At 49.4% G+C, this 12,038-nt stretch overlaps 1 protein-coding gene across 3 annotated transcripts in view; it reads left to right on the top strand.

The window, feature by feature from the left end:
• tcf20 (transcription factor 20) overlaps nucleotides 1–12,038 on the top strand; it is an 81,394-nt gene that overhangs the window by 51,928 nt on the left and 17,428 nt on the right. For all 3 annotated transcript variants that reach the window (XM_069909774.1, XM_069909775.1, XM_069909776.1), the window contains one exon: nucleotides 1,843–6,890. In XM_069909774.1, the coding sequence (XP_069765875.1) occupies nucleotides 1,843–6,890 (5,048 nt within the window). The remainder of the gene's footprint in view (nucleotides 1–1,842; nucleotides 6,891–12,038) is intronic.

Here is a 12,038-nt window from a genome sequence, read left to right as displayed (position 1 = left end):
AGTGGTCCAATTGTTGATCAAGAGAAAGCAAATCTGAGAAGCAAAATTTGTGGCTACTTCCAAAGCTTGAGGAATGGCAGGGATTTGTAATTCAGCAAAGAAGGTACAAGAAATTAACAAGGGAAAATCGAGTGAGGGCATGCCAGAGAGTTCCAGTCCTGGGCTCGCCTCTTAAATTTTTTAATTTAGATATACTGCACAGTATCAGGCCCTTTCCGCCCACGTGCCCTATTCCCCAATTAGCCTTAAAACGTTTTTGAAAGGTGGGAGAAAACTGGAGGAAACACATGCAGGCTCAGGGAGAACGTACAAACTCCTTGCAGTGTCGGATTCAAGGCCTTGTCACTGGCGCTGTAACAGCATTGCGGTAACCGCTACACTAACCATGCTGCCCAAAGCTGTGGTGTCGCATGGCTCAAGTAACAAGCTCTCCAACCCACTAAGTCCGTGCCAACCACCATGTTGGACTAACCCTGCATATTCCCATCAATTCCCCCAGATTTTACCACCCACTGCTCTCCAGGGCAAGTTACAGTTGCCAATTAATGTAGCATTCTGCAAGCCTTTGGAATGTGGGAGGAAATTGAAGCACCAGGGGAAACCCATGTGGTCACAGGAAGAACATGCAAATTCCACATAGGCAGAATCAGTGGTCATGATTGAGCATTGGTCAGTGGAGATGTGAGGCAGCACCTCTGATGTGCCACCCACTGGCAACTTCATAAATCTTCTCCTTAGATTTAATCATTTTAATTTCTTCTTTAATCCGTGTCTCACTCACTTTTCCTGTTGTCTCTGTGCCTCAAGCAAGTACGTATTATTTCTTTTAATCCCACCATTGTCTGTCCATAGTCAAGCTCATTAATGTACTTTCTCAGTTTCCTCTTCCAACTTAGTCTCAACACTTTAAAATAAAATATTTAACTGCAGGCGCCGAAAGCTGCAATCAGGAGATATTGCTGGGGATACTCGACAGATCAGGCAATACCTGTGGAGAGGGAAACAGAGTTTGCTGAGTAGCATTTTAAATTTAAATTTTGAATTTAGACAATCAGCTGGGTGACAGGCCCTTTTGACTCATGAGCCTGTGCCGCCCAAATGCACCCAATTAACCTGCAGCCCCGGTACATTTTGAATGGTGGGAGGAAACCAAAGCCCCCAGAGGAAATACACGCAGACACAGGGAAATGTACCAACTCCTTACAGACTGCGCCGGATTTGAACCAGGACTCTGGCGCTGGAACGCCTTGGTTTTTAATTTAAAAAATTTTTTTTTTTTGTAAGTTGAGCAATTCTGAAGTTACTCAGCTGACCGTTTGGATAAGGATTGCTGCCTTGGTTTTAGTGGGTACTCTGTTTCTCTCCACAGATTATCTACTCTTGTTTTCCCTTTGTTTCTCTGATATTATGGTCACACTTTGCTCAGGGCCACTTTACAAAGACTAATAACAAGCCCTCCTTCCTTACTATTCAGAACTACATTTAAAATAGCAAGTTTCCTTCTTCAACTTTCAAATCTCTCTCTTGTACAATTCATGAATTTATCTTGGACTATCATTAGTAATAATTTGATTTTTTTCCCAGTCTATATGTGGGTGAAAGTCTCCCTTAATTACTGTATTACTCTTGCTATATTTACTGTATTAGTTCACTTCTTTAGATCCTGTATCATAATTATGATTCAGTGGGCTATAAACGATCAACATTTTTTTCTGCCCACTGTTGCTGCTCAGCTGTGGTTATCCCTGCTCCAGGGAAGTAATTCTTGCTCTGTCTCTGCGTATTTTGGTTATTGGCAGTGCTCATTCCTGTAATGATCTCATCTCTGTCTGGTTTCTGCAGAACCTGCTGGGGTACGAACTGTTCAGCACCGCAGCATGCAGTCCTACCGGGAGCAGAGCAGTTACCATGGCAACCAGAGGCTGCTGCACCAGGAGGCTCAGGAGACCTCCCGTCTGGGCGACTATGGCCAGCACCACCAGGGTCAGATGTTCAGCGGCTACGGTAACCGGCCAGTCAGCGAGGGCTGTGACCAGCAGCTGTACCTGCCCTTCCGCAGGGAGCCCACCGACTACTATTACCCAAGGGGGAAAGAGCTGTCCAGTGTTCAGACTCACCGGAGGCTGGCCGGGGGCCTGCAGAGTGGGTACGGACCTCAGCAGGCAGGAGGCTACTCCGTGCAATACCTGAGCGAGGGCCAGTGGCGGCCACCCCACGCCTCCATGCCGGCTTATGGCCACTTCGAGCAAGACACATACACCAGTCAGTTCTCTCCGGGCTCTGCTCAGCAGCAGCTCCGGCACCAGCCCTTCCAAGCAACCCCGGCCAGCCAGGGTCTGGCCCAGCCTCCCCCCTCATCAGCAGCTCACCTTTCTCAGCTCGTCCACCAGTCCAGCTCAGCCCTACTGGCCAAATACCAGCACCGCACAGCCCCCTATAACACCCAGCACTTCCAGCCCACTTCCTCCACCTCTACCACAACGACCACCACCTCGACCTCCTCTTCCTCCTCCTCCTACCTGTCCCCTGAGGGCTACAGCCAGCCGCCTGGGCAGGGTTTTGATGGCTACCATGCCAGTGGCCAGTGCGATGGCTACCCAGTCAGTGCTACTGTCGCCCCTGGTTATGGATCCCAAGCGGGTTACACCTACCAACCTCCTGTAGCCAAGCCCTGTTTCGAGCAGGCAAAACCAATGGTGGGCCAGCAGCATACCCACCGAGGCTTGCAGTACTCCACTCCTGCCAAGATTGCCTTGCTCAATCAGCAGTTTGCTTCCTACTGTTCAGCCGACATTCCTGCCAAATCACCCATGCCATTCCATCAGAACTTCAGTCCCGGTTCCAACCCTTCTCCGGCCACCCCTATGGCCCAGTCCCCTTCGTGTAGCTCCACCCCGTCCCCTCTCCTGGTCACCACCGATGGTCTTCAGTGCGGCCCAGGATCCATGGGCATGGGGGTGAGGGGCCGAATCCTGCAACAAATCCCTCAGCCCAGTCCCACCCCAGCAGGCCTGATGCAGAGTCCCGGCTCTCAGCCCGGGGCCTATGAGGGCTTTGGCTTGGAGGCTGGGGCTGAGAAGCAAGCCTCTGACCTGGGCCTGAGTAGCCTGACAGCCCTGAGCTCGCAGGTGGCCAACATCCCCAACACAGTGCAGCACCTGCTGATTTCCGACTCACTGGCCATGCACCGGCGGCAAGCCCGCCGCTCTGCCAGGAGAGCTGGGGCCCCGGGTGAACCGCTGGGCCCGGAGGAGCAGCTGAAATCGCCTCAGACTGAATCCCTGGACGGTGGCTGTTCCAGCTCATCGGAGGACCCTGCGGAGCGGGTGAGGCAGCTCAGTGGCCAGAGCGGCTGCTCGGAGCAGGCTTTCAAATCCCGCCGCCCTGAGGCCGTTAATGCCGCCTGCTCACCAGCTGGTTCCCACGGTGACGGCACCAGGCGGCCGCTGTCGAAGGAAGAGCTGATGGTTCAGATGTGTCAGGAGACCAAACCTGGCGGTGCCATGGCGACGCTGGCGGAACAAGGCCCCCGGCAAGGTGAAAAACCAGTGGGCGTCATCGTGTCCCGGGAGTCGATGGTCAGTCGAGAAGATATAATGGGCGTTTCTGGGCATGAGGAGGAACAGATCAGGCAGGTCGCTTTTCCCGTCAGTGGCGAGAGGACACCTGGGCGCGGTCAGCAACCCGGCAACAGTCGTGGCATCGCCTCCAGGTCAGCCGCCCAAAATGGCAATGGCCTTGGGCACACGGTGACCAGTGACCCAATGGCTGCAAGGTTGGACTCCTCCAAGTCCCCCAGCTGCTTGGCATATGGCTTTCGGGACGTGCCCCGAAGCGAAGGTGGGTACCACCAAATGCAGTACCCAGCTGTCCCTTATGGCCAGCTGGAGACCAGCCAGTTCCCTCTCGGAGACAGGAAAGTAATCCCAAGTAAGGCTGAAAAGAGCCACAGCCTGCTCCAAGAAGCATTGCAAGCCAACTACCCAGGGAGAAAGCTTCACCCCAGTTATGTCCCCGACCTGCAATATTCGGGATTCATGGACCCCTCGTTGCAGCCTGCCTATCCGGTGCTGCAAATGATCGAGTTGACCCGGAAGGACGGGCTTGGCAATTCCACGGCTTCATCCTCTATTTGGGGGGATGGGAGAGCACTGGGCCCTGGCTTCGGGGCAGAGCAAGGCAGGCCCGACCTGGAGCCCCACATCGAAAGTGGGACGTCGGAGAGGAAATCGGTCATCTGCGATGTTTCCCCATCGAGGCCTTTCGGCCGGAGCTCCACGCCTCTGACCTGTGGACAGGCTCGCGATCAAGAGTTTGTACGCGGCACAAAGGGAGACAAGTTTTGCAAATCTGGGCAATCGGTGATCCAGACGGGCATCCCCGGGATGACAGAAACGCGGATAAAAGGTGAGATGGGCCAAGGCCTTGGCCAGCAGAGGAACACTGGACAGTACGCTGACAGAGATCCCCGGACGCTCTCACCCCACTGGAAGTATGACCCCTCCGAGTTGGTCAGGGGATCCACGATGATTTCTGCTCCGTTGCCCATGGGAACCATGAGTAATTTTCCCCATCAAGCCTTGAACAACCGCTCCACCAGGGCAAGGCGACCTTTTGGGAGGGGAGCAGGGAGAGGTGGAATGAGGAGAAGACCCTCATCACGGGCGGCTGGCAGCGCTTTCCTGACACGAATGTCACTTGTCAAGCAGGAAGGTATGCCAGAAGCTGTCAGAGCTGGGCACTTTAGTCAATCACGTGACCACCTACTAGCATCATTGGACAAGGTTGCCATGTATCCTGGTTCTGCAAACACCGATACGCTCTCCTCCCTGTTAAGCAAGCAAATCAGTGCCTGCTCCTTGGGTTTGGAGACAGAAGCCACAATGAGGTACCCAATTCATTCACAGAAGCACATGCGGAATTCAGAAGGGGCAAGTGATTGGGCAAACACAACTGATGTGAAAAATCTTCCTGCAGAGATCTGCAAGAGTGGGATTCAGAAGGAGCCAAGGCTCTCTGCTGTGCAGCTAGAACCTGGTGGTCATCCATCTCTCCAGATGTTTTCACCTCCAATTCACGAGGCCCAGAGCCCACACCTGGCCGAACAATCGATGACCCTGGGCAAGCATTCACCTAAAAAGCAAAACAATGCAGCAGGTCAAGAGGATTCCTCTGTGCAGTCATCTATTTTGTCGAGGAGGAGGATAAGGTCTTTTATATCACCTATTCCAGCCAAAAGGTTTTGCCAAGAGCCAAAGGCCAAGGACTTGATGCTCCCTCACAACCTGAACAATTCCCAGTGCTGTGCTGGCCAGGTCCCCGTTCCGAAGCCCGAACTCAGTGATGAATCCCATCAGATGAATGACGAGAAGGACAGCACTGGTGGGAGCCTGTCTCCAGCCGCTTCCCTCACCAGTCCCGGGAAAACGAAAACTCTACCCCCTCGAAAGGGGCGTGGCTTGAAACTGGAGGCCATTGTCCAAAAAATCACGTCGCCCAACGGGAGAAAGTTTCCCCCAGCTGGCATGCTTGATGGGGCCTCTGACAGTTTGACCCTGGAAGATATCCTGTCCGTCAAAGAGGCCGGTTGGGAGAGAGCTGGCGCAGCGATGGTGCAGTCAGGGTACAAGGTGGACGGAGATCCCAAAGAAGGAACAGACGTGCAAGCTCGCAGCGCTGGAGGTCCCCGCGAGGTGGGGCATGCCAACTGCTCCCAGATCTGCGGTGGCTCCTCGCCGTCTGCTCGGGTTCCCCACCATCCCGACTCCAAGCCGTGTGGCCCCTCTCGCCCTCTGTCCTGTGCCCTGGCGCTTCATGCCGGGGAGAGCCCTGCTGGCGTCACCCCCAAGGCAGAGGCAGTGGCCCTGAAGGGCTACTTCCCATCTGGCAAGAAGCGAGGGAGGCCTCTGGGGAGCATCAACAAGCAGAAGCGCCACCGGCAGGAGTGCCAAGGGCCACCACAGACCCAAGAGGAGGTGGAGGAGGTGAAAAGCAAAGTGAAGATGAGGCCTGAGAGAAAGAAGCCAACCTCCCATCCGAGACGGCGCCGCAAGATGCTCGAGGGCCCCTTGGAACTGCCCCAGGAGCCAGAAATCAAGCTGAAACACTCTGCTAGGGGCATTCGCAGGAGGCGGGGCGATTTCCAGGATAAGGGTTTCTCTCCCTACGTGCTCTTGGAGCGTAAACGCGAAGCTGCCCTCTGCACAATAATCAACACCCAAGATGATCAAAACCGGGCCCAGAAAGGGGTGAAGGGCCAGCAGGGCCCAATCTCCTCTGCTCCACCTCCCAGTTGTGCCGGCAAGGCCTTACCGACGTCCTCGCACATGGTACAGGGCCCGCTGGTCACCGACTCCTCCACCCATGGCATCCTGGTCTGCTGCCTGTGTGGTAAATGTGCCAATCACCGGGACCTGGGAGACCTCTTTGGACCCTACTACCCCCACCAGTATGCTGGTACCTTGCCCAAGAACCCACCTCCAAAGAAGATGGTGCCAGCGCAAAGCCGGGTGGTGAGGCACAGGAGCATGCCTGATCTGCTAAAGACTGGCCAATCAGGGGACGAGGGCAAGGAGTTTGGGACTATCCTGGGGCACTCCAGGTTCAAAAGGCGACACTATAGCGAAGATTGCACCCCTTCCTGGGCTAGTCCCAGGAACAGCAAAGGGCACCGGCGGTGCTACTGCTGTGTAAAGACTTCTGTCGACTTACGGACTCAGAGATTTAAAAGTGAGCTTGGCCCACAGGTGGAGCTGCAGCTCCCTCAACTACCTCTAGACCCCAATGAACTGTGGATCCACGAGTCCTGTGTGCTCTGGGCCAGTGGGGTCTACCTGATCTCTGGGAGACTCTATGGACTGCAAGAAGCTGTAGAAATGGCCAGAGAGATGGTAAGAATTGCTGCCATGTTATGAGGGTTCTATTGTTGGGGGTGATGTTGCAAAGATTTGCTACGCTTGAAGGGTCACTAAAGTTTCCCATCCCTTGCTTACCAATTCTCCTCCCCTTCCCTCACTCCAGGAAGAAGTGCGTACTATCCATGTGACATCCTGATGAACTATTTGGTTGTTGGAACCAAAGGCTAGTCCACTATGTCTCTATTAGAGTAACTTTGAGCAAGAGTCCAAGTGTCCTGCAGTAACCATACCTTTCATCAAATCCCATGCCCTCTGCCATCCCACTGTCAGTGGCCTTGTATCCAGCTGACAAGAATTTGGCTCGCAGGCTTGCTCTTCATTATCTTTCCACATTTTAAAACGGATCTTTTTGCCAAAGCTTTTGCTTAGCTAATATTTCCTTCTGGGCTCAGAGTTAATCCTTTTTCCCTTGATCTCCTGTGGAACACTTTGGTTTAATTCATTGGCAATGTATTCCTGAATTGCTGTTTTTTTGTAAATTAACTCCTTCAGTTCACAACCATTCAATCAATGATGCAGTCAGGTAGAGGTTATGCACTAGATTCTACCTGTAAGAATTAATGGGCCGGAGATGAGATCCATTTTTGAATAATCTTCCTGGTTTAAAAGTATCCATATTATATCTGCCTCACTGCACCCCCCACCTCCTCCCAAATTCAGAATCTTGTCCTGAACTTGTGTGTGATTCAACAACAAAAACGTGTCACTGGTCTGTATGATTGCACAGTTTTGTTTGGTCAGATGTGCAGTGTTACATGGGGGGTCAGATCTGGTTTCCCCTGCCCCAACACTAGACCTCAATGTTGTGCAGTTACAGATCTATGTCCCCAGTTTTGTTTGTCACTGTTGCATTATGCTCACCCTTATACAGAAACATGTCCACGCCCCTTTTGTTTAGTGCAAAATCCCTGCCCCAGTATCATATTCAGAAATATACTTTAGTGTTTGTGTCACGTTTAATCTGGGTTATCAGTAGTATACTTCTTTTTTTGAAAATTTTATTTTTGATTTTCAAAGACTCGTACGAATCCAAACAAACAACCCAATCTCTTTCAACAATAGTATATAACATACAGAGTCTGCCCCTCTCCCCTCCCTCCCATACCCTAATACAACAAGGAAAAGATTAGATAAATTAAACAAATACAAAGAACCAAATATCGGTAAAGTCACAAACTCTTAAGGGAACTTAAGAAAAACCCAAAGAAAGCTAAAATAAAAAAAAAGATAAGGCACTTCATCTGCGCCACGATCCACTTTATTGATCTTGATCATTTCACTACTGGCATGGATTGTAGTATTTCTTTTATTCAGAAGGGGTAGAATTATATCTCCGTACCAATGCATTGCAGGGTTGACAAACCCTAACAAATGTGCCATATTTCCTCCTTAAATTATATGTGATTTTCTCCAGGGGAATACAACTCTGCATTTCCATATTCCATCGTGTAATATTTAGTTGGGAGTCGGACTTCCACATGACCACTATATATTTCCTGACTATCGACAAGGCGACCTTCACAAACTGGTACCTGCAGTTTAAAAGTCATGTCCATAGTATTTCCCAGAAGGTACAGTTCTGGATTCTGTAGAAAATCCACCTTTGTAATTTTTTTCAGAATGTCCGCAGGTCCTCCCAGAAGGATCTCACCTTTGTACACAGCCAGGTTGAATAGATAAAGGTTCCAATCTCCACTACACACCTAAAGCACATTTCTGAAATTTCTGATTTCGATTTATGTAATTTTTGTGGTGCAAGGTATAGTTGATGCAGGAAATTGTATTTCAGCAATCTGTACCTGGCATTAATAACTGCTGTCAGGCTGTCCAGACACAAGTCTAACCAGCACCGCTCATGGATTGTGGTGCCCAAGTCCATCTGCCACCTTTCCCTCGACTTGTGTAAGTAGTGTACTTCTTGAATAGTGACATGTCTGTGTCTCAGTGCGGTGACTGTAGTGACAAACCTGTGTCCCCAAGTCGGTACTTCAGTATTCAACAATGATGGATATACACCTCAGACCTCCAGTGGCCAGTGTGTTCCTGCTGCTGTATTTTGTGTAGAGTGGCATATCTGTTTCCCTGATGCTGGATGGACTTTGTGAAGCAGTAATAAACCTGTATTTGCCATGTTGAACAGCACTGTCTAACACCAAATCTAAATATTGTATTTCTGTGGTGCGAAATCCAAGCCCAGACTCGTACCTTTGTGTTATATATTGATAAATCTATCCAGCAGTATTGTTATTAGATATCTGCCCTTGCTGTTGTATCTTTATGATATAGTGGCTAACATGTCCCCAGTGCTATCTCTGTGTTGTATACCAAAGAACATGTTTGCCCATTATTGTCTCAGCACTGCTGTCAGATCTAATGTCCAAAACTGTACTTCCGAGCTTTATTGTAGATCTGCACTCCCACGGTTGTGGCAAGGTTGTTTCCATGGTAGGGAGCCAGTGACAAAATTGCATAACTTCAGGATAAAAGGGTGTAAATTTAAAACAGAGATGCGGGAAAAAAAATCTTCAGTCAGAGGGTAATGAGTCTGTTGAAACGAAGTCGATTGGTATATTTAAGACGGAGATTGATAGGTATTGATTAGTCAGGACATCAAGGGTTATGGAGAGAAAGCCAGGGGCTGAGTGGGTGGATGGATCAGTTCATAATGGTGGAACAGACTTGATGGGCCAATGGGCTGGCTTCTGTTCCTATATCTTGTGTTGTCACGCCATTTTATTTTCCTATGATGAATAGGGTTGAGTAGGAGGATGGATCAGCTCGCTTCTGCTCCTATATCTTGTGATATCAGTGTCCAAGAATGTACCTCAGTAACAAAAACAGAAGATGAGGTGACATCTGTGAAGAACGAATCATCCCGGTTCTGTACCTCAGTATTGTATTCTCCAGTGCTATATGTAATGTGAATGGACATGGTTGTGGCTTCAGTGTCATGCCTCAGTTGTACTATGACAGATCCGCTTTGTAGTACCTGTACTGTACCACTGTTGTTTAGTGATAACCCTGGCTTCAGTATTTTACCCCATGGTTGTGTCCCCATGACTGTATATTGACACAGTTGAAACCCCAGCACTTTGCCTCTGTATAGTAGCAGAATTGGACTTCAGTAATACTTACGAATATGTGGATCAGCATCTCTGCTTGCTCAGTACCTCGCTGCTGGGCAAAGACTAATCTTTGCACTGGTACTGCACTTCAGCGATGTACAGTGTGAGATCTGAATCCCCAGTGCTGTGCCTCAAGTTGCTTTCTTCTGCAAAAATTCCTCGGGGTCAAAGATGCCCTGCTTCCATTCCAGTTCATTGAGGGAATTGCAGATTCTGCCACAAATAAAACAAGGTACCTGCTGCCCTTGGTTCTAATTGATTTTATTTTCATTGTAATTCTGCACTCTGACTGTATGGATGTTGGAGATAATCTGTTGGTCTACGCTCAAAAGGAACCCATCTCAATGTAGAAAGATAATCTGTCTTGATTGGCAAAAGTCAGGCTTTTGTGAGGTTTAAAAAAAAGTCATGTGTGGTGATTGGTGTTAATCCCTGCATTTCTCCTGGATTTAACTTGTAACAAAGATCATGTGTATCATGCCTCTCTGGACAGAATTCACACTGAAATGTGTGAGGCAGTCCTCGGCCTACCAGCAGTTGTGGAAGACTTTGATAACGACTTTCCCACATGAGAGGGAAGACTCCCGGATTGATATATTTCCTTTCTTAAAGATGTTCAAAATTCCAGTTTGCTTGAGGTCTCTTCCCAGATTTGGGGATGAAGTTGGAAATTTATGACTGAAGTTACCTTGTGATAAATTTTAGAAATTCACCAGAGATGCTTGCTGCTTTCCATCCCTCAGTGTTTTTCATTTGGCATATCACTTCCCAGTTGCCTGTAAGTTTGGGGCAGAGGATTGTTTGCCCTTGGATAGTGACATGGCATCACAGTTTAGTTCTCTCCCTCCTACCCCTAACCCCACCCTTCTTGGTCCTTAACTGGGTGAACCACTGGTGTTTGGACTGTAAATAGTCTTGGATGGACACAGGAGGGTGAGAGATAAAGGGCCAAGGTCAGAGTGCAGATAAGTGAAAAACGATAATGATAACCAGTGGCTCAGGTGATCATCAGTTGGAGACGGAAGAGAAAAATAGTGGAAAAGCAAAATTAAAGAGTCTGCTTGAGTCTATGCAGCACATGTAACAGGATGGGTGCATTCATGGCACAAATAAAAGGAAATGGATATTTATTTAGACTTGTAACACAGTAATATGTCCTTTCGGCCCAGTTGACCTACAACCCAGTACGTTTTGAAGGGTGGGAGGAAACTGGAGCACCCGAAGGAAACCCATGCAGACACAAGGAGAACATACAAACTCCTTACAGACAGTGAAGAATTCAAACCCAGGTCGCTGGCGCTGAATTAGTGTTGCATTAACCGCTACGCTAATATTTCTTTTACAAGAGACACAATGGAAGAAGAGATGGGATTGTCCCATTGCTTAAGAATGAGATAAAGGCAGTGCAGAGAAAGATCTTGGCTCAGAACATTCAGAGGTTTCAAAGAGCATCTTGGGAGCATTTAACTTGGTGAGGCAGGGATTGGGGCACAGTGATACCACAACGAGTGGGGAGTTGGAAACATATGTGGACAGAGCAAAACAGAGACAAGTGGGGGAAGCATGAGCAAACCATGGGTTTATCTGCAATACCTTCACACAAGTAGCCTCACAGATAAAACTGAGCTGAGGACATGGATCAACACACTGGACTATGTCGTTGTGAGGACACTGTTTGTAGGTCATAGGTCAGGAGGCCAAGGATCCATTTGCAGCGGTGAGTGCTGATCGCTATGTCGTGGAGTTTTGAGATGAGTTTGTTTGGGACCATGGAGCTGAAGGCATTGTAGTAGTCAATGAACCGGAGTCACACAGTGGTGTCTTTGCTTGGGTAGAATGCAGGGCCAGAGAGATGGAACTCACTGTGATGGTAGCCAAATCGGAGTGGATTGACGTTGCAGTAGATTGAGTGGAGAAAAAAAATGGCAGCTCTTTGGAGTGGAGTCACAGCACACCTACAGGGTCCAACTGCCTAGTCCGACTGTTAATGCAGCTG

The sequence above is a fragment of the Narcine bancroftii genome, chromosome 13 (genome assembly GCF_036971445.1).
Source record: "Narcine bancroftii isolate sNarBan1 chromosome 13, sNarBan1.hap1, whole genome shotgun sequence".
NCBI classification, from domain to species: Eukaryota; Metazoa; Chordata; class Chondrichthyes; order Torpediniformes; family Narcinidae; genus Narcine; species Narcine bancroftii.
This window is presented reverse-complemented; position numbering and strand designations above follow the sequence as displayed.